This window comes from Aedes aegypti, chromosome 2, assembly GCF_002204515.2.
Source record: "Aedes aegypti strain LVP_AGWG chromosome 2, AaegL5.0 Primary Assembly, whole genome shotgun sequence".
In the NCBI taxonomy this organism is placed as follows: domain Eukaryota; kingdom Metazoa; phylum Arthropoda; class Insecta; order Diptera; family Culicidae; genus Aedes; species Aedes aegypti.
The window spans coordinates 251,974,645-252,002,433 of NC_035108.1; the positions used below are offsets into that span (position 1 = coordinate 251,974,645).

Here is a 27,789-nt window from a genome sequence, read left to right on the forward strand (position 1 = left end):
TGAGAAATGGCTTTGGTTTAAGCTGGAAGTAGTAAAGATTAGACAAGCGTAGACCATCCTTAGCAGGACAAATGCGCAGATTAGAGGTTTGATTAGATTTCCAGGTTAATAGGCACTGGTTTATGGTTGTATGCTTTTATGAAATCATTAATTTCATGAGGCAGCGATGGTGGTTGAAGCGGCAGCAGCAGCATTGGCGGCTTGCACAAGCATACCATGTCGTTTGGTGTTGGTGGGACTTACCTTTGACGCAGGCTCCGGTCAACGGGTTGCACGGAATTCCTGGTGGACAGTGCTCGCAGCCAGAGATGACGTTCGTATCCTGCGTGATGCAGTTGCAGCCGTCGCATATCGTTCCGGAGGCACAGTCACTAGCCCGTTGACATTGGCAAACTGTGGAAGATGTAACGAATGCATAAATGTTAAATGTCTAATAATCGCTCATAGTTTAGAGAAATACGGAAGTATATATGAAGCCTATGACAGATCATCCTTGAACATTAGGCTTTTTAGTGCTTCTGAAACTGGGCACTCCTAACTGTGGTTAGTTCACCGAGTCTTCTCTAGTCCCATACGATCTGACCCTTTCCTGCATCGTATGCTCTAACAAGTCAGTTACCTATTCGCAATCGATACGCATCGTTCCAATGGCAGCACAGGTTTTTTTTTTTTTTTTTTTTTTTTCTTTTTTTTTTTTTTTTTTTTTAAATTTCTTTATTAGTATCATTCCAAACATTACATTCATTTCTTATATCTATGTGTTCTGTGTTATTTGACAACACTATCATCCTAATTTGGTAAAACAAATTTCAGATTTAATTAACATTTTGTTAACAACATATTACATTTCATTTGCCGTAGCAGTTCAGTTTTTTTACAGGTGAGTTGATTTCACCTGCTTATAAGAGAAAAACAAAAAAAAGTTTTTAATATACTTAACCTAACTTAACCTAAACATATAACGCATTAATCGTGGCAATAGAAGATTGTAACGATTTTTGCCTGAAATTATTAACGATTGTATTTGACATTTGTTCCAATGTTTCAACATTGGATATTCTATGTAACTCATTGGTACTATACCAGGGAGGAAGCCTCAGAATCATTTTCAAAATTTTATTTTGAATTCTCTGCAGAGCTTTCTTCCTAGTATTACAACAGCTAGTCCATATTGGTACAGCATACAACATGGCTGGCCTGAAAATTTGTTTGAATATCAAAAGCTTGTTCTTAAGACAAAATTTTGATTTTCTATTAATAAGGGGATAGAGACATTTTATATATTTATTACATTTGGCTTGAATGCCCTCAATGTGATTTTTGAAAGTTAAATTCTTATCTAGCATGAGCCCTAGATACTTAACTTCATCTGACCAATTTATTGGAACCCCTCTCATCGTGACAACATGTCTACTTGAAGGTTTCAAATAAAGAGCTTTTGGTTTATGTGGGAATATTATTAGTTGAGTTTTGGAAGCATTAGGAGAAATCTTCCATTTTTGCAAGTATGAAGAAAAAATATCCAAACTTTTTTGCAATCGACTACAGATGACACGCAGGCTTCGACCTTTGGCGGAGAGGCCTGTGTCATCCGCAAACAAAGATTTTTGACTTCCCTGAGGTAACTCAGGTAAGTCAGATGTGTAAATATTGTATAATATTGGTCCCAAAATGCTGCCTTGAGGAACACCAGCTCTTACAGGAAGTCTTTCAGATCTGGAGTTCTGATAATTAACCTGAAGTGTACGATTTGACAGATAACTTTGAATTATTCTAACAATGTATGTTGGAAAATTAAAGTTTTTTAATTTTACAATCAAACCTTCATGCCAAACACTGTCGAATGCTTTTTCTATGTCTAGAAGAGCAAGACCAGTAGAATAGCCTTCAGATTTGTTGGAACGGATCAAATTTGTTACACGTAAAAGTTGATGAGTGGTCGAATGTCCATGGCGGAATCCGAACTGTTCATTGGCAAAAATTGAATTTTCGTTGATGTGGGCCATCATTCTGTTCAAAATAACCTTTTCAAAAAGTTTACTGATGGAGGAAGGCAAACTGATTGGACGATAGCTAGAAGCTTCTGCAGGATTTTTGTCTGGTTTTAAAATTGGAACAACCTTAGCATTTTTCCATTTGTCAGGAAAATATGCTAATTGAAAACATTTGTTAAATATATCAACTAAAAATGATAAACTACTTTCTGGAAGTTTCTTGATGAGGATGTAGAAAATTCCATCATCGCCAGGAGCTTTCATATTTTTGAATTTTTTAATAATAGTTCTCACTTCTTCCAAATCAGTCTCCCAGGCATTTTCGAAAACGTTCTCTTGATTGAGAATATTTTCGAACTCCTGAGTAACTTCATTTTCAATTGGACTAGTAAGTCCTAAATTAAAATTGTGCGCACTTTCAAACTGCATAGCAAGTTTTTGAGCTTTTTCGCAATTTGTTAGTAATAATTTGTTTTCCTCTTTCAATGCCGGTATTGGCTTCTGAGGTTTTTTCAAGATTTTCGATAATTTCCAAAAGGGCTTAGAGCCAGGGTCCAATTGAGAAATTTTATTTTCAAAATTTTTGTTTCTTAATTGAGCAAAACGTTTCTTGATTTCTTTCTGCAAATCCTGCCATATAATTTTCATAACAGGATCGCGAGTGCGTTGAAATTGCCTTCTCCTCACGTTTTTAAGACGGATCAAGAGTTTAAGATCATCGTCTATAATCACGGATTCAAATTTTACTTCACATTTTGGAATTGCAATGCTCCGGGCTTCAACAATGGAATTTGTTAAAGTTTCAAGAGCATTGTCAATATCAAGTTTAGTTTCTAAAGAAATGTTAACATCAAGATTGGAGTCAACATACGTTTTATATATATTCCAGTCGGCTCGTAAATAATTGAAAGTGGAGCTGATAGGATTGAGAATCGCTTCTTGGGATATTTGAAATGTAACAGGGACATGATCAGAATCAAAATCAGCATGAGTAATCATTTGGCTACAAAGATGACTAGAGTCGGTTAAGACCAAATCAATCGTAGATGGATTTCTAGAAGAGGAAAAACATGTGGGGCTATCAGGGTATTGAATTGAGAAATATCCTGAAGAGCACTCATCAAATAAAATTCTGCCGTTGGAATTACTTTGAGAATTATTCCATGACCGATGTTTGGCATTAAAGTCACCAATGACAAAAAATTTTGACTTATTGCGAGTCAATTTACGCAAGTCAGTTTGGAGCAAATTAACTTGCTGCCCAGAGCATTGAAAAGGCAAATAGGCAGCTATGAAAGTATATTTACCAAACTGTGTTTCAACAGAAACACCTAAAGTTTCAAAAACTTTAGTTTCAAATGACGAAAACAGTTGATGTTTTATACGCCTATGAATGATGATTGCAACTCCCCCACATGCCCCATCAAGTCGATCATTACGATAAACAAAAAAGCTAGGATCTCTTTTTAATTTAGATCCAGGTTTTAAATACGTTTCGGTAATAACTGCTATATGCACGTTATTAACCGTAAGAAAATTAAACAGCTCGTCCTCTTTACCATTCAGAGAACGAGAATTCCAATTTAAAATATTTAAATTATTATTTGGATCCATTAGAAAAACGTAATCCAATAACAATTTGATTTGTAAATTTTACACCTACTTGGACTGCTTCAGTCATAGTGGTGGCTTTGAACATTGCATCAATCATTAGATTCAATTGTTCAGTTAGAAAATTAAAATCAGAGGCAGACATGTCATGTGATTTCCCATTGGAATTTCCGGTAGACGAAGAAGCGGAGTTACCTGTGGCGGTAGGGTTTTTTCCATTTGATTTGAAACAAGTAGAATGGGTACCCATGGATCGAACAGGGGAGGAGTTCGAATTTCCTGCTACGACATCGGCAAAGGATTTACCGTGGGTAGATACATTCGAAATAGAAAGATTCGAACGGCTACCCGACGGAATAAAATTAGTTTGTGTATGAGCATGATTATGATCTTCCTGATGGGTATGATTCATGATCAAGCGATCGTTAACTGAAAAATGAGCATTGTTCGATACTCTACCAGGCAAATTCTGGAAACGACCGTTATCGTAACGGATATTATCTTTCATCTGCCTGGCACGAGCCTCAATGACCTTTTTGCGTGAAGGACAATTCCAAAAATTGGACTTATGGTTAGCCCCGCAATTACAACATATGAATTTGGTGGTATCTTCCTTCACTGGACAGACGTCTTTGGCGTGAGAAGAACATCCGCAAATCATGCATTTAGCATCCATGCGACAATTTTTTGTACCATGACCCCACTTTTGGCACCGACGGCACTGAGTGGGATTCTGGTAATTTCCTCCAGGTTTCTGGAAATGTTCCCATGTCACACGGACATCAAACAAAAGTTTTGCTTTTTCTAAAGCTTTAATATTATTTAGTTCTTTTTTGTTAAAGTGAACTAAATAAAATTCTTGAGAAAGCCCTTTCCGAACAATGCCAGATTGGGTTCTCTTTTTCATAATGATTACTTGGACTGGGGAAAATCCAAGTAAATCATTTATTCCATTTTTGATCTCTTCAGGTGATTTATAGTCACTTGAGAGACCTTTCAAGACAACTTTGAACAAACGTTCAGTTTTGTCGTCATAAGTAAAAAATTTGTGCTTCTTCTCTTCAAGATGTTTGAGAAGAAGCTCACGATCTCTAAGAGTTTCCGGCAAAACGCGACAGTCTCCTTTCTTTGCGATTTGGAAGGAAACCTTGATTCCCCTAATGGAGTTCAAGATCTCCTGCCTAAATCCCCCAAATTCGGAACAACTGACCACGATAGGCGGCACTCTTTGCTTCCTCACTTGAATCAAAGAGCCTGGGCTAGAGGCTGCTTCGATTTGGTGTTCGGAAAATTTGTCTAGAGCATCGAACTGATTGCTCATTTCGATACAATTATTCATTTCACCCTTGGAAGAAAGTTCGCATTCCGGGGAAACGTCCTTTCTTCCATTCTTGCCACGTGTAGTGACAGTTTTAAAACCCACTTTTTTGGAAGGAAGTAGTGAATTCAGAGATTCACCCTTCCTTTTGTTAGTTGTTGATACCATGTTTAATTAATAAACGAAAGAAGACGTGACCTTCGAAAGGTTTTTTCCCAAGACGGTGTCCAAGAAGGATTACCACCGCTAGCTTTCGCCAACGGGTCCAACGAAAAATCGAAGGCACGGGTCCAAACAAGGATCGTAAAGGGATCAATAGTAGAAAAAATAGTACTGAAAGTACTGTTTTAGTAGCACTGAAAAGTACCGTTTTTAATTTTAGCACTGAAAAGTACTGTTTTTGTAGCACTGAAAAGTACTGTTTTATTGCTTTAGGTAGTTTTTAAGAAAACTTCCAAGAGCAGAGAGAATTCGTGTACGCACAGCACGAAGGTACGATGCGCACTGTTGGCAGCACAGGTATCTATACGGAAGTAGTCACTACAGAAAAACTTATATCAAAACTGTATTTCATCGGATGCCAGAACCGCTCATCCTACTCCTGCATTCTCAACTTCTAACTTAACTTGGTAAACCGCGCGACGACTGGGAGGATAACAACCTTGCGAATCTAGAGGTCCGCACACATTAATATCCTTGATGTTCAATTTTGCAAGAAGTCCTCCAGAAATCTGCGGGTTGGTGTCATAACAAAAACAAGGCATAGAAAATCAACGTGAGAAAACAGGTTGGAATAATCTATGAAGACTACAGCAACGAATAGGGACTAGTTATTGGAAGCTCGGTACGTGGGAACAGATGCGTACTCTTATATGTGCGATATGAAGGATGTAGCATTTAGAGAGGCAAAGTTAGCTCTCAAAACGAAATCAAGCGTTGAAAACGGTGGTAATGGCTAAGACCAAAGGTGCCATGGCGCCCCAAAAGAAGTCGCCCGAGCTGCTGCGGTCGATAATCTATGTCCTCTTCCCGCATCAACCCACAAACCCATGACCTCCAGCGCCGTATGCGGCAAATGAAGGGGAAGAAGTGGCGAGGGTGACGAACGAAGAGCTGGCAGAAGTCGTGAATTCATTAGCGTCAAATAAGGCACCGGGACTCGATGGTATCTCCAATATTACCTTAAAAGCGACAGTCAACGCGGATCCAGGCATGTTCAGAAGCGCGATGTAACGTTGCATTGATAAAGTTATCTTCCCGAATGTATGGAAACAAGAGAAATTGGTGCTACTATCAAAGGCGGGAAAACCACCAGGTAGCCCGTTGGCGTACCGACGTACCTGTCTACTAGATACGACAGACAATTTGTTGGAGATGTTGATTCTCAACAGGCTAGTACCGTATACGGAAGGAGCGGACGGCCTGTCCAACAACCAGTTTGGAGTCAGGAAAGGTAAATCTACTCTGGACGCTATCTAGTCGGTCGTTCAGACAGCTGAGGTGGCAATCGAGCATAAAATAAGCGGCATCCGTTACTGCGCGGTTGTCACTCTGGATGTGAAGAATGCGTTCAACAGCGCAAGCTGGGAAGCAAAAGCCCACGCACTTCACCGCCTCAAGGTACAATGAATCGGTAGTTTAAGCTATTAGTAAGCTATTTTGATGGTATGGTTCCACTGTATGACACAGAGGAGGGCAGAAAAGTGTTCGAATTACTGCGGGAGTACCTCAAGGTTCAATCATAAGCCCGATGTTATAGAATGCGAAGTACAATGAGTACTGAGGATGCCCCTTTCGCCGGGAGTTAAGATTGTTGTCTTCGCCGATGACATCACACTAGATGTCTATGGCGAATCGAGAAGTAGAGTTGACAGCAGCGCATTTTATTTCCATAGTTGAGGAATGGATGATGTGTAGGAAACTAGGACTGGTGCGTCACAAGAATGAAGTGCTGGTCATGAATAACTGCAAGTCCGAGCAACGGGCGTTTATCTCGGTAGGTAATTGCACCATAGAGTTCAAGCGTTCCCTTGGGCATCTTGGGGTAATGATCGATGACAAGCTCAGCTTCGCCAGCCACTTTAAATATGCCTGTAAAAGGGCGCTACGGCTAACGCGGCGCTTTCGAGGAAGATGTCTAACAGCTCTGCTGTAATTGTCAGTAAACGAAAGCTCCTGGCAAGCGTAGCGCTATCCATACTAAGGTATGGGGGACCAATCTCAAAAGAACGAGCGGTTGGAAAGCACGTACAGGATAATGTGCTTAAGAGTAGCAAGTGCATACCGAATGGTCTAAAGAGGCCATGTGCAGCATAGCCGGGATGACGCCCATCAAGGAAGATGTTCAACGCTTCAACTAAAGGGGTACCAGAGGAGTTTAAAGAGGCAACGCTTAGTGGTTGGCAGTTAGATGTACCCATCAGCTAATACCAAATGTGTCAGATTGGTATAAAAGAAACCTGAACTTCCACCTGTCGTCATTGGTGCGGATCCCCACACTCCCTCAGTGACGAACGAGCACGGCCTATGACTAATTAATTTTGCCGCTTTTTGTTTCGCTTCTTTGGCCTTTCGTTTTCTCTTCTTTGACAAAGTGTTGAACTAGCGCCAATTAAAAAACACATAAATGAAAGCAATCAAATGTTCTAGATACTTACGTTTGATGCACACCGCTTCGTGGTTCTGGACCTCACACTCTTGCCCGGCTTCGCACGGATTACCGGTCAGGCACGGGTTGATACACGCTCCGTTGATGCAAGACCGTTCCGCAGGGCACTCGTCGCTGTGTCTACATCCAATTTCTGCAAAACCGTACAAAGTCATGTTAGTGCAGTTCTTGCAATGAGTTCCCTGAGTTTAACTTCAGCGTCGTTTGACGTTGCTGTAATCGAGTTGACAATATGTAATCTAAATAGGGGTGGGGAGCTGGTAATGAAATAGCTACTGGAAAGATTGATGGGTGCTACTCCTACGTTTGCGCTACTATTCTAAGCTATGACCACGACTACGGGTGTATGGCTGAACTATACAAGCACTTTAAAGCAAAGCATACCAGCTACGTAAAGCTACCTTTCCATGCAAATATGTACAATAAGCCTAAGCAAAGTGTATGTTAGTGTACAGTGGATAAACAGTAAAACAATAACCCAACCACCAAAGAATTGTGTACACTGATTATTTACAGCTACTGTAGAATACAACAAGAGATCATTGGCTTCGTATTTCACACGACATGCACTATTCACGACGCTAGATAAATTCCCGATCGTGCACGGTTCACCCGGATTCTCATTCGTAACTTCACTATTCAGAAGGGCTACTGGGAAAAGAGACAGAAAATACCGGAAATGGTTTGGCTACCGTTTGTAACTAGAGAGAGACAGAGACAGGTATATTGGGAGAGAGTACAAGAATGAACTTTCAAAGATCTGCTATGTGGATGACGGTTGATATATTTTCTGATAATTCATGCGGCTGCAGTTGTCTGGTCTGCAGTACAATGAGGCGCTTTTGAGGCGGACGCACTTGGGGTGCCACATTGCTAGAGGAATGATTCAGGATCTAACAGAGAGTTGTAGCAGGTTTTGTGCCATTCAGGATTTCTCTAAGATAACCCCGGTGGATATTCCGATAGGGAAGCTTCACATCTTGAAGTCAGCGCTGCTGGTACCGAGAACAAACTAAATGGATCAGACAGACTAGAATAGAGGATGCACTACGATAGAACACGTTTCAGCTGAGGCACGATGTACCTCCCCCACATTGATCGAGATTGGATGATGCATTCCAAGAGAAGTTGTGAATGATTCCCATTGCGGTAGATTCAGGTACCGAATGAATGGACCCCGCATGAATCCCGATTGTCCGGAAAAGAAAATGCATTCGGAAAGTAACCTGCAGCGTTGCTTCGGATGTTGGGAAGCTCATATCGGTCCACGAGGCAATCAAGTAGGAGAGACTCAGTGAATATATTACCTGATTCTTCTATACAATTGGCTGAATCAACTGGGTCAGCTTTATTGCAAAGGCACTTTGGTTGGTGGTTCAGGGTGAGGCATGGGATTTCGAGGGGACAAGGATTGGCGGACCGACACAGATCGACGCAGATATTGTCGAGGCAAGTTTCATTCTGCATACAGTTTCCATCTGTCAAGCACACTTGCAAAGGAACAAGTGGCGCCATTGTCGTTGCAGAGTCATAGACGTGTGTTACTACTTTGTGGATATTTGTGGAATCTTGCGTTGTGGTCATGATATCGTCAGTTGTTGTGCTCGGTTCTTCGGTGGTTGTTTTCAACGTTGTGGTTGCATCATCTATACTCATCGTTGAAGCCGTTGACCGTTCGGTGCTCTCAGTGACTCTTCCACCCCTGGTTTCGGTAGTGGTTTCTGTACCCTTCGGTGCGCTGGTAGTAGATTTGGGTGGTACATCTTCTTTTTCGACGACTTCTTCGCTACCGTAATCGTAGTCGTCGTCTCTATCTCCATACGTAACCGTCGATAGCGGAATGCTTCGATCATTTTCCGGTTCCGTGGTGCTCTTTTCGCTAGATGACTGCGTGGTAGTCGTCATGTCGACATCATAGATCACAGTTTCTGTTTCCTTCCGATCTTTGATCGGTTTTACCGTGGCCTCTTCGTGGCCCATGTATTCGTCGTAGCCTTGGGTTGAGCTACTACGGTTGAGTAATACATCCGGAAGAGTGGTCGGTCGGGTGAGCATTGTCGGTGGCACGTTAGTTTCAAGCTCGGTCGTTTTGCGGTCCTGTTTAACTAAGGTACCAGGAGGTTTGGAGGAAGTGGACGGTAAGGCAGTGGATGTTTCACTCTGCTCCACGGTTGTAGACATTTCTTCGGTTGTTCGAAGAGTAGACCGTACCACATAGTCCGTAGTGCTTCTTTGTGTAGATGAGTTGTCTGATTCTGTTGTATGATCGACAACGGTAGTAGATTGATATTCTGTAGAAGTGAGCTCGGTAGGAGATTCTGACTGCAAATTAACGAGCGTTGAAAATTCAGTTGAAGTTGGTTTGTATACCGTTGTTGAAGTGTATATTTCAGAAGTGGGAGTTGATGAAGCAATCGTTGCAGTTGTGGTGTCTTTAGAGATCTCTGTTGTCACTTCCAAAGTAGTTACTCGGTCAAAGATTTTCTCTGACGTCATACTCTCCATAGTCGTTGGTAGTCGTGGACCACCCGTTGTTAAATCTGAAAACGAGTCTTGACTTTTCTTTGTCATGTCATACGTATTTACTTCGGTTGTTAGAAACGTCGTTGTTGAAAACTGAAGATATTCTTCTTCGGAAGAATCTTTTGTACTCGTTGGGAATTGAGAGCTTGTTTGAGATGAACTGTCTGTGAGCACTGATGCGGTAGTAAAGTCTTCGGATTTTTCCGTTATTGGTGCTGGATTCTTCTGATCAACAGACGTTAGCAAGTTATCTCCGGTCAAAGTTGAAGCTTCCATCGGAGTAAGTGTTACGGGCGGTGGCAAAATTGAGTGACCAGTGGTGGCCCTGGAGGTTGCATCGGTTTGTTCAGTATCCATATCCGGTTCAATCGTGCTGAACACATCGGATCGGTCGATGCCATCACCGCCGTAGATCTCCGTGGTTGTGACAACTGCGTCGATCGGTTCGCCGGTCGCGGTAGTGGAGGTTATGGGAACGCACTTCCGGTTGGGATTGCCGGTGTGGGTCGGGGGACAGGTACAAGTGGGAATGTGTGCCTTCACGGTGCATACAGCCGATTGACCACAACCAGACCTACAAGGATCGAGACAACGGCCCGCTAAACACTGCAACTGTTCGCCGCAATCGGAGTGTTTCGAACAGACGGGCGCCACCTTCTGTACCTCTTCATCATCTTGTTCTTGTGCTTCTGTAGCTGTGGAGGGTAAGTGGTAATTTGGTGTTGTAGGTTAAAAACATAAATATAATTATTTAGATAACAAATACGCATATTATTAGAGGTAGGGTTCAGTCACATTTATGTACAAATAGGTCAGGAGAGTAGGATGAGAAACACATCACTGATGCAAGTTACTATTATATACACGTAAAGAGTCTGACAGTAAGTAGGTATAGCTGTAGTAGTAACGGTAGTTTGGTAGTGACAGTGTAGTAGTGAAGATGATAGTTTTTGAAATAAGCAGAATTGGAAGGTGTAGTGAAAGTAGTGTAAGTGTAAATGAGTGATAGTGTTTAGGAATAGTGACAAAGAATGTTTTCCACGTAAAAGACCGTAGAGTACATCCGCATTAGGGCATTGCTGCTTGTATGAAGCATTTCAAGAGCCAATCAAGTGAGTGTTTAAGCATCGTTTAATGCTTATTTGTTTAATAAATTTATGAGCGTTTGGCTGAGCATGAGCGTGTGTGAATGTAGAGGCGTCGTTAGGGCATTTGGTTTTAATGGTTCCAATTGGCATTTTTGGTTTCGCGTTTGGTCGTAGTTTCTGAATTTGAACTTTTCGATCATGGTAGTGTTGTAGTTTGAACAGTAGAGCTCGAGATGAGTAGCCTCGGGTCTCGGGAAAGTAGTAGAGACTAATTTACACAAAGTCGGCTAAAAGTGACGCTGTAGAGATAGCCTGTTACAATGTCCTTAGATTTACTTTGATCCAGAAAGAGTAGAAGTAACACTTATGGAGGGAGTGTAATTGTAACACATACAGAAGTAGAGAGGAAGATCGTAGATGAAGTAGAGCAGAGTCTGAAAATGTTGAATTTCTGGAGTCTGGTCCTAATTTAATCTGAGAGAATAAGAGAGACAGATATACTTGAGGAAGAGTTCTTCTATCATTGCGCTAGTCGCCGCTAAGTTCTCTGGGATTATGTTACCTTTCAAACATCCTTGATGGGCATCTCTGACGAATCCAGGAGGGCAGAATTTACAGATCGGTTTATGGTCTTCAACAAAGCATGGTGTGTCGTCAGCACATTGAGTTGTTTCGCAAGGGTTGACACATTGATAGTTTCGACAGGCCAGATCAGCTGGACATCCGCTATCTCGCAGGCAAATCGAGAGCGATGGACTACAGTCCTTCATACATATACAGGCTGGTTTGTGATCCATTACGAGACATGCCTTATCTTCCGGGCAGGCTGGTCCTCTGGTAGCCGTAGGCATACAAGGATTCAAACACTTTCCATCGATACATGCCATATTGGAAGCGCAACCGTCATCGCCGTGGCATTCGCGTTTCTCGGGAGCACAAATCAGTTCTCCATAGTCATTGACAATGAAACCATGTTTACAAACGCAAACTGGACGGTGCCGTCTGGAGATACACTTCTTGTTCGGGTCGCACACGAAAGTAGTTGGGACGGTACAAGGATCGCTACACTGCCCACTGGCGTCACATCGTAAGGATGGATCACAATCGTTATCCGTTTCGCAAGCGATCGAAACAATTTTGGGATCGCTGGGTTTCTGTGTGCTTGCTTCCTGACATTTTGGATCGGGCTTACATTCAACATTTGGTCTACCGACGTAGCAGTTGGGACACGAACATCGAGGCCTATGAAGAACCGTTTGGCACAGGGCATTATCCCCACAGGCTCCTCTCAACGAGCAAGGGTCAGAACACTTTCCTCCGATACAAGCCTTTTCATTGGGACATTGCATATCGTTCGCACAGGACTCGTCTAGATTTGTTCATGTGATGATAATAACAGGATTTTAAGAATAGTAACTAGGTGTATGTGTGTGTGTAAATGGAATGAGTGTATGTTTTTGTGTGTATGAAAGTGTATGCGTGTAGTCTATGAATTGAGTCTGTTTGTGGATATGCCAAGTAACCATATGGAGCAAATGTACCAATATCTGACCGGCGTCACCGTCTTCTCTGCAACATTGGGCGCGTTCTTTTTAAAATATCTGGTTCAACGAATTTAGAAGAAGTTTGGAAAGTGGGTGCATCTTACACAGCATAACTTGCATCACTATCAGCTCTAGCAAACGAAAGATGGGTGCAGATTCTAGTTTGAAATATATGTATCAGAGACACAAACCAAAAATTGGTCCATTTACCCCAAAAAACTCCTGGACTGCTATCCAAAACATAAAAAAACAAAAGAGGAAAGAAATTATTTCAAAATGAACGAAAGGAAGTGAACATAATTAGTGCGTTGTGAAAACTTAATTTTAAGTCGAACCGAAGACAGACAGACAGAGTAAACTGGATTCTTTTCAGAACGAATAATATCTCTTATAACAAACGTTATTGTTCGCTGATTGTGGCGCGTGTTTTTGTTTGTTGTTGATACTTTACATTTAGTCTAGTGGACCTACTTCAAATAAAAAAGAGGTGTCGTATTATTTTCCTTTATAACTCTATATTGAAAGGACCATCAAGTTGGAGAGGTATAGAGTCACACACAATCAGAAATTTTTACCAAACTCTCAATAACCGAGTTTTTGTAAAACTTACCATTGTTTGGAGTCAATCAAATTCATCAAACGATCAATGATCAAAAGGCACTGGCTTTTAAAAACCTAAATATAGCGTTACAAGGTCTACCGAACTGTTCATCTGTTTAAAGTTCGGTAAAGAAAAATACAGTATACTGTACAGTTTTAAGTTTATACAATTGAGGATTGAAGAGACGATCGAGGCAGCTATGAAAACCAACTTTTACTGCTTTTTTTTTAACTCGACATCGAGCTAGGGAGAGTTATATCTCAAATTTTATATATTTAAACACATCTTCACGATAAGTTACGAGTTCTGATTATTTGGAATCACTAACGAATGTCCTAAATTCATCATTTTTTTCTCGATAAGGGATTATTTGCGTTCAACGATTTCTCTTAATCCTTGCTCTTTTTGCATTACTGTAGAAAATTGTAGGATAAAAAATCACTTTATCTTGTTTTATGGACAAGAAATATAACATATTTGTTTAATTTGGCGAAATTATTAGCGAAAAAGAGGATCGATGAAGAGAAATCGCTCATGCCAGTTAAGCCCTAATGTAGACACAGTGTCAAATTACCAAACGATCATATCTTGTCGATCACCTGTCAAGTGATACAATTTCAACATCAAATTTTTTCTCGCGCGTTTGACTACCACCAAAAGCACCGCGCTGATGCTGCGTATGAAAAGCGAGATTTTTTCTTACATGCTGTACAAAATAAACAGCTAAAAACTATTGAAGTTTTAAAACAAGTTTGATTAGGGTTTATAACCTTGGATAATGTGGACTATGTAAATTCGATTTATTGCAATGAAAATACATGTTTTGGACAGAAGTGTACCGCTTGACAAAGATATGATGTAATCTTATTTTTTGACTGCCAACAGTAAACGATAAGTAATCGCAGACTACTTCTTGCTAAGCCCCATTCGAAAATCAATCAAGCATACTATGTCTGTGTGTCTGTGGCATAATGATTCACAGTATACCTTCATCAAACAGTCCGGTTGCGAATCCTAGTACTTATAGCTCGAACCCGTCTGCTTGATGAACGCATAATGCATCAATGTCTAACCGAAGAAAAAAAAACAGTGGAACTGTGGAACCGAGATCAAAATTAATGTCGAACATTTGATAATAAATAAATCATTTCTCACAATAAAAGTACATCCAACACATGCGCTCTGCCCGGGAAAGACACAGGGTGTAAATCAACTGTGACATTGTTGTATATTTTGTGTTTTCAAACAATCTAAATTTGGAAATTCAGATACGAAAATCGATTGCCTGCGAAGGCCGATTTGTGTTTTTGTGATAAGAAAATCAAAGATCAAAACTGAATACACTCGTTGCTTTTAGTTTTCATGAAAAAGAAAAGAATCAAAGAAAACAGAATTGAAGAGGAGTAGAAAAAGAAGGAAATTTATATGTACAAAACAATAGGAGAAACTTAATCTTAGCCAATTTGCAAACGTATCACATCATACTGACAAACAGGAGTTAGGTGAAACTAAAAATACAGAGAAACCCAATCAAAACAACCAAATTCATTCATTTTTTGTGTATATCATGTTTCTAAGAGAGAGTGTGTGTGTATTTTGTGTACACAACCCGAGCCAAAACACGTGCAAGTAATGAACTATGTGAGAAGTGTCCCGTCCACAGTTCCCAATCTGCCTGAGAAAATCTCTTGTCCGGAAACGTTATTGATCGCTCTTTCGTTTTTTCTTTTGAAATAATTTCTTGTTAGCATCAATGGAAACTAATACTAGAATTATAAATAAAAAAAACTTAACAAAACTCAACGGAACGCTTCAAATAACCACTAAAAACTATAAAAAGTAAAAGTGAGAGAGTAAGACAGACAAAATAATCGATGTTTGTAGAGTTTTTGTTGTTGTTCTGTTTGTTTTGCTGATAAAAAAGTTGGGACTGCGCGTGGTAGGATTGCATGTCATGGCACGCTTAGATCCATCCGTGTAGTTGGTTGTGAACCAAAGGGGAACGTCGGGGGCTGGTGGATTTGTAGTTTTAGTGTATTTTTTTACAAAAAATCAAAGAGGGCGCAGATTGGGTAACCGCGATAATGACAGCGACATCTCTAGCCATCTAAAGGAAACAAAACGGGTCACCGAGTGGGTTCAATAAAATGGTGATTGGTGAAAAAAGGGGTGCTGCTTTTTTTTGTACAACGTCTTAATTGCTAAGTGTTCAGACTTATATTTCTATTTGGTTTATATTTTTGGGAAAGATTGTATCTATTGGGAGACGTTCATGCCATCAAAGTCAAAGTTCTTGTATTTATATGTTTAAAAGCCAATTGAGACGGGAATGAGATTTGTATGACTTACAATCGATTATCGATGGATAGTGTCAAATAATATATACTTAGTGCAAAATGTGTATTAACATGCCATATATATAATTGTATGTAATATTTGGTGGTGATTCGAGAGTGACGATTCGACAACTATCCAGCGATAATTGATCTAGCATGATACTAACTGACTGATTGGATGGTAGCGACATCTGTTTGCGCAAATTAGATCGAATTCGATGTGAAATGTAATTGGTGGAAAAATGATTGTTCTTTGGCATTAATTAAATTATTCAAACAAATCGTTAGACAAATATGGTCGATTAATCGAATCGTGCCTGGGGTATTTAAGTTGTTGATTGAATTTTGGATGAAAATGGTATCGAATTATTATTTTTATCTTGTGGACGGCTAAACTGGAGTGGTTAACTATTTGAGGATCAGTCGCATTTTAATCGGAAAACAAACTCTAAACAAAACAAAGAAAAATACGGAATCAGTACTACAGATTGAAGGTTCCACTCACCGTTACGGCAGATAAATTGAGTGCCGTCTCGGACGCATTCTCCTTCGGTGCATCCGGTCGTTCGACAATCGGTAACCGATCGTTCGTTTGTACCTGTTCATCACAAAGAAATAAAAACAGTATTGAAATGTGTGAACAATTCTTCATTGTCCAGTACTTACATTCCGTGTATGGATCACCTCCTGGATACAATGGTGGGCAGATGCATTCCGGCTCATCAAACTGTGTAACCCGACAAATGGCATTGGCTCCGCAACGGAAGTTGTGGCACTTATTGGTTTGCTTGGCTTCGCACAAGACATCCCTGTTTCGGATTACCCATACATCCGGGCTGGCAAGTACATTCATAACCGTTTGCATCTTCCCTGCATACCGTATTCTCACCACAAGGATTCTGCGAACAGCTATCCTTCTGCAGTGGTTGACACTCTTGACGAGCATTCCCGAAGAATCCGGGAGTACAGGAGCACTGAGCTTGTCGATTAACGACACGACATTGAGCATTGACGCCACATGCTCCGTCCTCCAAACACGGATTGGTGCACTTTCCTACGACACACTTCTTATCCAGTTCACAGTCTTCGTTCGTTTGACATTCGTAATGCACGCAACCTTCTCGTGGATCACCTTGGAATCCATCTGGACACAGGCAGAGAGCTTGGTGATCAGCCACCTGGCAGATGGCATTCTTACCACAAGTTTTTCCTCCAGCGCAGGGATCCACACATTTTCGATTGACGCATGATCTATCTCCAGGACAGTCCGTATTTCGCTGACAACCTGCCATGCAAGCTCCGTTCTGGCATAGTTGCCCAGCAGGACACGATCCCGGGTTACACTTCGTTCGGCATCTACCTCTCGAACACGTCTGACCACATGCGCAGTCCTTCGCCTGTCGACACTTGTCAGCACAGAAAACGCCTTCTTCATCGCAATAGCAGTAAGAATTACACTTTTGTGGCGGAGGTGCACATGATACCAGAGGATTGCCCAAATAACCATTCGGGCAACTACACTGAACACCATGATTGACCACCGAGCACTCTGAACAAGTACCGCACTGTCCCAACACTGTGCATGGATCCGTACACTGCTTGTTGACGCAAGCCTGATTGTTCGGGCAATTGTTATCTGAACGGCATCCCGTCTGGCATATGCGGTTTTCACAAATCAGTCCATTTGTACATGAGGCATCGCTATTGCACACTGTTCGACATGTGCCACGTATGCATCGTTCATCAGCCAAACAATTCTGATCATTGCGGCATGTTGGCATACACGAATTTCCATAGCAAGCCTGTCCCTTTGGACAATCGCTTCTTGTCTGACAAGATCTTTGCTCAGGTCGACATCCTGTCAACGGATCTCCGATAAGCGGTGGTGGACATGTACACTGCTTTCTGTGGTTTACTACCGAGCATAGTGCATTTGTTCCGCAAGCAGTTGGTTCTTGACATGGATCCACGCATTGCTGATTAACACATGCCAGTTGACCAGGACATCCAGCGTCAGATCGGCATCCAACCATACATGTCTGTCCCTGACACACTTCTCCATTTCGACAGTCGTCGTCGCGTCTGCATATAGGTTTGCAGGTTCCTCGATCGCATCGTTCATTGTTCAGGCAACCCTGATCGTTGGCACATACCGGTCGACACAAGTTCTCAATACATGATGTGCCTTGTGCACAGTCTCTGTTCTCCGTACACTGTAGCGCCGGAGCACGGACGCAGCCAATCTTTGCTGTCGGACTTGGAACCATACCGTTGATGCACGAGCAGCTAGCCCGATGATTGACTACTGTACAAGCTGCGTTTGGACCACAAGGGTTCTCTTGACACGGGTCCGTACATTTATTGGCTCGGCATGTTTCACTCGCACTACAGTCATCGTCCGAATGACATCCGTAGATGCAACGTCCATTCAGGCAGATGTGTCCCAGGAAGCAATCGTTGTCCAAGCGACACGTTACTGTAATAAATACATCAAGAATAACTGAAAAAGAACTCCCCAAATTGTGGAATTAACTTACGCATGCACTTGTTACCGATGCACTTTTCATTTAGAGCACATTCCTGATCCACTCTACAGCGCGGTAAGCACATTGATTCGTGGCAAGCAGTTCCCTCGATACAATCAGCATTGGAAGTACATAAGACCGGAACTGCGGCAGGAGATTAGAAAATTATTATGCATCAGTTGACGTTCTATGAAATGTTCGGATACTCACTTCTTACGCACTCCAGTGCAGCATCACCCGTGAATCCGGCTGGGCAAGAACACTGCTTAAAGTGTCCACCCATCAGGCATTCGGCGTTCATACCGCATGCGTTCGGTTCGTGGCACGGGTTAATACATTGACCCTTAGAACAGACCTCATCTTGGTTGCACTCTTCGGTTGCAGTGCAAGCAGCTAAAGACAAAACAGAATACAAGTTAGTAACCCTCAACACTGGAGTTTGCAAGAGCTGAAAAAGAATAGAATCTGAGGAAATCCACCCCATTGGTTGTATTAGGAAGAGTGAACAATGGGATTCGAGTGTGAATTATATTCCGGTGAATATGTTAAATTTGCTGCGAATTTAATTGTGTGACACCTGAAGGTGTGCTGGAATGGAGTTTAGTGAATTGCATTAGGGCTTAAGGTTTGGTTTTGGGAGTTTGTGAATTTGAACTTTGAAGTGATTTCTGAGTTGAACTGTGAGTGAATCATGAATGGAGTGCTTGTCTGAAGGATCATTTCGTGTTTATCGTAGACTCGGTAGACCCGAAACAAACTCACTTGAAGTTGTCGGCAGCTATTTCCTAATTCAACCCCAAGAATAAGTAGAAACTCAAAGACTTGAGAAAATAGTATAGATTAAATCGTATGTACAAAATGACATCGTTACATCGTATGATACTTACGCTTGCAAATTTGTCCATAGCAATACGAATTTTCCGGGCAATCATTGTTCAGTTTGCAAGGTAGAGGCAATGGTTTACATCCGTTCAGCAGATCGGTTGGATCACCTTCGTATCCTGCTCTGCAGGTACAGACGGCGTTGTGATTTTTCGGTTGACATTCGGCGTTAGGACTGCATGCGACATTCTCGCAAACATCTCGACACTTCGGTTCACCGTTAGATTTGAAGCATTCGGCGAACTCTGGACAGTCACTATTCGTGTCACATTCCGCTGCCTTCTTACAACCAGATGCATAAGGATCTCCAACCAGTCCAACCGGGCATGAACAGCGATACGATCCTCGACTATTTCTACACTTGGCATTTGCACCACAAGGTGATTCTTTGCAGAAATCTATAAGATTGCAACCCTGCTTTGGATCACCGGTAAATCCAGGTTGACAGTAGCACACCTGCTTATGGTTTTCTGCTGAACACAGTGCATTTGCTCCACATGGCTCGCCCATCAAGCAAGCAATCTTACACGTATTTCCTTCACACATTTTGTCACTTGAACAATCATCATCAGTCTGGCATTCTATCTTACGACACGTTCCAGTCTTGTCCTGGAAGAAACCAGGTTTACAATCACAAACAGCTGAATGATCCCTGGCTGAACATTCTGCATTTCTACCGCAAAGTACTCGCCCTGAACAAGCGTTGATACATTCTGAGCGTCCCGTAGAGTCAACCATACAAGTTTCATCGATATCGCAGTCTTCGTCAGTGCGGCACTTGAACTCTTGTGTGCAAATGTTGTTCTGACAAAATTGGAAGTCCGGACAGCTGGAATTTGATCTACAAGTGGGCTGGCATACACCCTGAATACACAGCTGATCGTTGATACAATCGCGACCACTCGAGCATAGCGTACAGCAAACTCCCGCATTACATTTTGTTCCTGCTGGACACTGTTGATCACTGTTACAGTATTGCAGAGGCACGCATCCCAGTAGTGGATTTCCGGTTGTTCCTGGTTGACATGAGCAGATAGCCAGGTGGTTCTCTGATACGCAATTGGCGTTCTGACCGCAAGCGTTCGTCAGAGTACATGGATCAACGCAACTGTAATTGATGCAAGTCTGGCTAGAAGAACAATCGTTACTCTCGGTGCACTCAACTCTCAAGCAGCTAACTTTAGGATCTCCACGAGCATTGGGTGCACATTCGCAAACCGCTTTATGGTCAACCGCTGAACAAACAGCATTTTCTCCGCAAGCGTTTTCAATCGAGCATGGGTTCTTGCAACGAGACTTCTCACAAACCGCTGTTGTTGGACAATCTGAGTTTGCAATACATTCGTCTGGGTTCCTACATCCACTGTTTATTGGATCACCTACAAGGCCTTCTGGGCAGGTACAAGTGTAGCTGCCGGGTAGATTTTGGCATGTTGCACTGGAATGGCAAGGATTGGCTCTGCATTCATCTACGTCTTCACATCTGCCTCCGATGACATCGTAACCTTGCAGGCAAGTGCAAATGGCTTGATGGTTTTCGATATGACATGCTCCCTTTCCACAATCAACTAATTCACAAGGGTTAATACACTTGTTTGTTTCACTGTGACACTGTCTATCCTGCACACAATCATCGTCAGCCAAACATTCGACGCGGAAACAGCCAACAGTACTATCTCTTGCATCTCCCAAATGACCCGAAGGACATTGGCATTCTGCGACGTGATCAATAATGTGACATTCGGCATTCACTCCACACTTGGTAACTAGACAAGGATCAGTACATTTTCCCTCAATGCAAGACAAGTTTTCCGCGCAGTCACTGTTCTTGTAGCATTGGTTCGGTAGACGACATCCTGGATTCGAGTAAGCATCTCCAACGGTTCCTTCGGGACAACTACATCGGTAAGACCCAGGAATGTTTTCACATCGTGCCGATGGATGACATGGACCATCGGTACACTCATCAATATCCGAACATCCGAATGGCGTTCCAATGAAACCCTTCATACACTTGCATTTACTTGCCATGCATACCTTTTGCGAAGGACAATCTGAGTCAGTGCTACATCCCGGTTGACATGTACCAGCTTCATTGCACACCTCACCTGGCAAACAATTGTTGTTTGTATAGCATACCTTGGCGCACATGTTGTTGTGGCATCTTTCTCCAACAGCACATCCAGAAGTCTCGGAACAAGGCAGATTACACTGGTTGGCGATGCACATGTGACCTGGCGCACATTCCGCAGAACTACTACAAGATGCAGGCATTCTTACGCAGCCCTGTTCTGGAATTGGGTTTCCTTCAAATCCTGGTGGACACTTGCAACTGGTTACATGATTGACAACGCTGCATTTTGTGTTAGGACCACAAGCTCCTTCAGTCTCGCATGGATCTCTGCATTTGCTGTTGATGCAAGCCTTAGAACTATCACAATCCTTGTTGCTTCTACATCCAATCAAACAACTACCGGAAATACAAGCCTGCCCTGCGTTACATTGACTATGGCTAGAGCACGGTTGTGTACATATTCCACTAATGCACCGTTCACCTCCAGAGCAATCGTAGTTATTCCTGCACACTACCATGCATTGCCCATTTTGACAGACGTCTCCGCCACAATCCAAATCATTCAAACATTCGTTAACAAGTCGTACGCATCCATCTCTCGCCGATCCGCTAACTCCCGGTACATATTTTGTCTTGCAACTGCATACCGGCGTTCGGTTAATCACGGTACACTTGGCATTGAGACCGCAGGCATTAGCACAAGGATCGATACATTTTCCATTCACGCACGCTGTATTCTCCGCACATTGAAGATCACCATTTGGACAGTCGCCTTCAGGACGGCAGCCCGTCATTGGATCACCTACTTGACCAACTGCGCACTTGCAGATGTGTCCCTCGGGAGCCGCTTCGCAAATTGCCGATGGATGACATGGATTTGGATCGCATGACCTTATTGGTGTGCACTCTACATCCGCTATTGGGTTAGCCTTGTATCCCGGAGGACACTGACATATAGATCGATGATTTTCTGCGATACAAACGGCATTTTCTCCACAAGTATCTTCCTGGCAGACATCGTAGCAGGTGTGAGTCATTCGGTTACATAGTTGCGTCGGTGGACAATCGTTATTATAGACACAAGGTACGGACTGACAACCATGCGTCAAATCGTAAGGATCGCCTGCAAATGATCCCGGAGGACATTGACATTGGGCGTTGTGATTGTTACTAATGCAAATAGCGTGCAGGCCGCATTGAACATCTTCGCAAGCCGGTCTGCAAGACAATGCTCCCTTGTAGGTTACGCAGGCATCGGACTCCGAACACTCCGCACTGGTAAGGCATTTATTCTGCAGTTCAGGACGACATCCGTTTCTGTCATTAGGGTTTCCAGTATATCCTGGCAAACACTGGCAGCTTCCTCGATGGTTCGACGATACACACACCGAATTTGCAGGACATGTGAACTCCGCGCAAACCGGAGTACATTTAAGAATGCCTAGTTCATCTTGTCGGCATGCTGCTACCTGGTGACACTCATCATCCTTGGTACAATCCGGAATGGATGGCTTTTCGCACGAGGAAGACACTGGGTTCCACAAGAATCCTTCTTTACAGTGGCAGATTGGATTGTTATGCTCGTTAGGTTTGCACACTTCGTTAACGCCACATGCGACTGCGCTACATGGATTGATGCAAGAGCGTAGTCCAGTTTCTGTTGTTGCACATATTTTGCCCTCAGCGCATTCCGAGTCGTCTTTGCATCCTTCAATAAGCTTAATTTCCTTTTGGCATCCTAGGGTTAGATCGCCCGGATTGCCGTTATAGCCACTGGCGCAGATGCAGGTCGATCTATGGTCATTCGATACACAGAGAGCATTCGGGCCGCATTGCAATTTGCTACAGGCGTCAACACATTTCCGCACTCCCTTACCGAATTGGAAGCAAATATCTTTGCTTTGACAATCTGCATCGTTATCGCACTGACCTTCTGGTACACATCCACTTCGCAGATCCTTCGGATTGCCTGTGTAACCCGCAGGGCAGACACATTTTCCTGAATCACACGCAGCTCGTGGACCACAGTTAGTTTTAGCGCACTGATCCTTGCAAGTTCCTCGCTCACAGGTAAACCCTGGTGGGCACTGTACCTTCTTTCCGCACTGACAGCGTCTAGGATTTTCACAAACGTTCTTCTCCACTGGTGAACACATTGTGAATGGATTACCGGTATGGCCAGGTTTGCAGCGACAATCGAAGCTTCCTGCTGTGTTGATGCAGACTGCACCTTCTCCGCATACATTATTCGTAGAGCATTCGTCAATATCATTACACTGAACGTAGGGGTTACCGATGAAACCGATCGGACAAATGCATTCCACGGAGTTGAGCGTTTCTCGACACAAAGCGTTCCGGCCGCATTTCATCTGACTGCAACTGTTTCTTGACTTTGATTCGCAGATACCATACGGATTTCCGGTTGTGCCTGGGTTGCAGACGCAACTGTTCTGCACAACTCCATACTCACAATGAGCGTTTTGTCCGCAGTCAGGACTACAACTAGGCGTTGTAATAGCTGTAAACAAAAGTAATTCGTATTTATGGTCGGAATTTTTCATTGAAAACAATTTAGTATACTTACGTGGCATACAAAGCATTTCTGGATTACCGACAAAGAATGGTTCGCAGACACATTTTCCTGAAGCATCGTCGCAGGTAGCACCGACTCCACAAACCACTCCATCGCATCGTTGCTTGCAACGTCCGTTGATACATACTTGCGGTTCAGCACATGGACGGTTTGTAGAGCACTGGTCTGTACTACAAGATCCTCCCGGGAAAGGATTACCAACCTCTCCTGGTGGACACTTGCACGTTGGGCCACTGTTGGTCACGATGCACATTGCACCGTGCCCGCACATATAACCGTTGCATTCTGAAACAAGATTTCGATCATTGTAGAATTGTTCACCGATTAGAGCGATAAAATACTTACGAGAAACGCAATCACCATTTGGCCCTTCCACAAAACCAACTCGACAGCGACACCACGCAGCGTGTTTCTCCGGTTCGCAATAGGCATTCGTTCCGCAGAGTAGACTACTGCATGGGCTGACACAAGTTCCTCGTTCGCAAGCCAAAGTATCAGCGCAATCTTCATTTCTTTGGCACTGGCTCTTGACTGATCCTTCTTCGAGGATGCAGCCGCCCTTGTATGGATCGCCTACCATCGATTTGGGACATATACATTTGTATCCACCCTTTTGATTAACGCACTGTGCTCCGTAGGCACAAGGCGAGTTTGCACAGTCATCTTCATCTACGCATCCGGTCAATGGATCTCCCTTGTAGCCAACCTCACACATGCACTGTGGTGGATCGGTAGGGGTGCACCGGGCGTTGATTCCACAAGGAAACCTCTCGCAAGGGCTTTTACACTTATTACCATCGTATGCATCCATGTAGAATGGTGGAGGACAGATACATTCGCCAGGTTGGACACATTTTTCATTGGAACTACATTCGCGATCTGCTGAGCAACGTTTCTGCGCCAGAGCGCAGAGGCCATTGTACGGATCTCCTGAATATCCCAGTGGGCATTTACATTCGTATCCGCCGATTGTGTTCATACAGATGGCATCATAACCGCAAGCGTGTTGATTTTCTGTACATTCATCAATGTCTTCGCATCTTCCGTCAGATTGCGTTCGGAAGCCTTTCGGGCATGCACAATAACTGACACCTCCGGTAATTGAAATACACTCCGCTCCGCCCGGGCATTTACCATCAGGAGAGCAGTTGTCCAGAACACAATTTCCATCCATGAACTTGTATGGCGCAGGGCATTTGCATTCCAGGCTGTTGCATTCTTCGCACGACATGAATGGATTTCCGTTGAAGCCAGGTGGACATTGGCATTCGTAACTTCCTGGAAGATTTTTACATATTGCGTTGACACCACAAGCCGGTTTGTTCGGGTCCTGGCATTCGTTGATGTCTTTGCAAACGCCTTTGGAGTTTCGTTTGTAGCCTTGACCACAAATACAGACACTATTTCCGCTGTATGCATCCTGAATACACTTTTCACCAGATGGGCATGGGTTCTGATCATTGCAAGTGTGTAAGGCGGATTTGGAGCATCCTCCTGAATAGGGATCACCAGAGCTACCGCCTGGGCATTGACAAGTGTATCCTCCTGGAATGTTGGAGCATACGGCTCCAGTTGGACATGGATTTGCAGCGCATTCATTAATGTCAACGCACTGGCCAGGATGGCCGGTGAATCCTTCACTACATAGGCATTGGGCTTCACCGTTGACCAGCATACAATGTGAGTTCGGCCCGCAAGCAGCGTTCTCACAAGGATGTCGGCAATCATTTCCAATGTTCGGTTCCGGACAGAGACATCGCTTGTGGGAGTCGCATATAGCATTTCCTGGGCAGTCGTGATCTTTACTACACGTTACAATGGTGATACAGCGTACGGTTGGATCAGGATCGGCGATGGATCCCGGAGGACAAGAGCATTGATGTGAGCCTTCTACGTTCTTGCAGATGGCGTTTTCTCCGCATGCGTTGGATTTTGAGCATTCATCTACATCGTAGCATTGACGGTTAGCGTCTCCGGTAAACCCGGGTGGACACTGGCAGCTGTAAGATCCTGGTTGATTGGAACATATGGCATTCACACCACATCTTCCATTTGGTCCTTGCGCAGGGTCGCACTCGTTAATATCAACACAACCGGCAGAAATATCTGCTGGATTAAAAGTCCATCCTTCGTCGCAAATACAGAACGCTTCTTGGCCTTCGGCCTTACAATACGCATTTTTACCACATTTGACGTCTGCGCATGGCGTCTTGCAATGTATTCGTGGAGGTGTACCGATGAAGCCAGCTTCACAATCGCATCGAAAGGATCCCGGTGTGTTGATGCACACCGCTGACGGTCCGCAGATTTGGCTGTTCATTCGACATTCATCAATGTCGATGCAGCTAGATCCCTGTGGTTCAAAACCATCTTGACAGAAGCACTGACCCTCGATACACTCGGCGTTGTTAGTACAGTCGAAGTTGCTGCTGCACAGCACGTTGACGTCGGCCTGTTCGCAGGCGATCTTCGGGTCCGGTTTTCCGATGTACCCTTGCGGGCACAAGCAGTTATAACCGGGGTTGGCGTTCTCACAGACCGCGTGATTTCCGCACGGTTTGTCGTACGCCGTGCACTCGTCGATATCGACACAGCCCCGAAATGGATCTCCCGTGTATTCTGGCTTGCACGAGCAAACAAAGCTACCGATCGTATCCGTGCATATCGCATTTTCCCCACACGGATTATCAAGGCATTCGTTTACATCTACAATGAAAAATGGGTGTGTTTTGTGTGTGTTGTGTGTTTGAGTGATTCGGTGGATTAGTTGGATTGAATCATAAGCGTAGATCATCGGCAAGGGCGTGTGGCTAAGCGTTTTCCAAGTGGAGGGCAAACGCCGTCACCGTAGATCTTGTGGATCGTTGAGAGCCAGAAGGATACAGCAAGTTGTTATATCATAATCTTCCATCGAGACTCAGCTTGTATCATTCTGGCTCTCAACGACCTAATTCCTAGAGCAAAATAAGCTGAAAACTAACTTTTGCAAAACAGTTCACCCCGTCCTTGGAATCCTTGCGGGCACAAGCATTTGTACGATCCGGGAAAGTTGATGCACTTGGCATTCTCTCCGCAAGCGTTAGACTTAGCACACTCGTTAATGTCGATGCACTCGCCGCCCGAATCGGTCATCCCCGACGGGCAGCTACACCGGAAGCCGCCGGGAGTGTTCGTACACTGGGCACCCTCGGCGCACGGGTTATTGGAACATTCGTCGATATCTGTGTGTTTGTTTGTGTGGGTGTGCATGTGAGTGAGGGCGGCCGCATTTCGGGTGATTGTTAGTACAATTTAGGCGTCCGATTGTTTTGCATTCCCGGAATAAGCGCCGTCAAGAAGCATATGGTGGTGGCGACGGCAGGAGGTGACGATCGTGACGAGATGAAAATGACAAGATGAATGTTAGGGTTAGCGAATTGATTGACATTTATCAAAAGCTGGGTGTTAATGGGGCTATTAAATGACCTTCTCTTGCACATACATTTCGATGCTTGTGGGCAGTGCAAGAGTGAATCATAGGGATGGAGTTGACAATCTTAATAATCTAACTAAGAGACGCATCCGTGCCACAATGAGCTATACCGATCACTCATCGTATCGCAATTACCTTGACAGTCCGTCATTGGGTCGCCTTGAAAACCGTCGGGACACTGGCAGCGAAAGCTCCCGACGTCGTTTCGGCACAGAGCGTTTCTTCCGCATGGTGATCGTGTACATTCATCGAAGTCGACGCATCCTTGAGCCGAGCGTGCGTCCCCGTCGAACCCGGAGGGGCAGTCGCAGCGATAACCGCCCTCGTAGTTCGTACATATGGCACCTGGTCCGCAAACTCCCGGCTGAGCGCACTCGTCGATATCCGCGCACCCATTGTACGGGTCACCGTAGAAGCCGTCCTTACACAGGCACGTATAGTTACCGGGATAGTTGACACACTCGGCGTTCACTCCACACGCTTGCGGATCGATACACTCGTTGATGTCTGCGTGGTTGTAAAGAGAATTGGGAAGGATTAGGAGGGTAATGATTGATTTT

General features: G+C 43.6%; 2 protein-coding genes across 2 annotated transcripts in view; one reads left to right on the forward strand and one right to left on the reverse strand.

The window, feature by feature from the left end:
• LOC5576949 (acyl-CoA synthetase family member 4 homolog) overlaps window positions 1-27,789 on the forward strand; it is a 388,950-nt gene that overhangs the window by 91,695 nt on the left and 269,466 nt on the right. The window lies entirely within an intron of this gene.
• Window positions 1-27,789, reverse strand: part of LOC5576948 — a 109,741-nt gene that overhangs the window by 69,100 nt on the left and 12,852 nt on the right. The window contains 14 exon segments of the mRNA XM_021844802.1: window positions 244-393; window positions 7,581-7,724; window positions 8,899-10,809; window positions 11,765-12,571; window positions 16,189-16,281; window positions 16,350-16,480; window positions 16,482-18,159; window positions 18,221-18,352; window positions 18,419-18,601; window positions 19,096-23,682; window positions 23,749-24,042; window positions 24,103-26,463; window positions 26,739-26,978; window positions 27,365-27,736. Of these exon segments, the coding sequence (XP_021700494.1) occupies window positions 244-393; window positions 7,581-7,724; window positions 8,899-10,809; window positions 11,765-12,571; window positions 16,189-16,281; window positions 16,350-16,480; window positions 16,482-18,159; window positions 18,221-18,352; window positions 18,419-18,601; window positions 19,096-23,682; window positions 23,749-24,042; window positions 24,103-26,463; window positions 26,739-26,978; window positions 27,365-27,380 (12,727 nt within the window). The 5' untranslated portion in view covers window positions 27,381-27,736.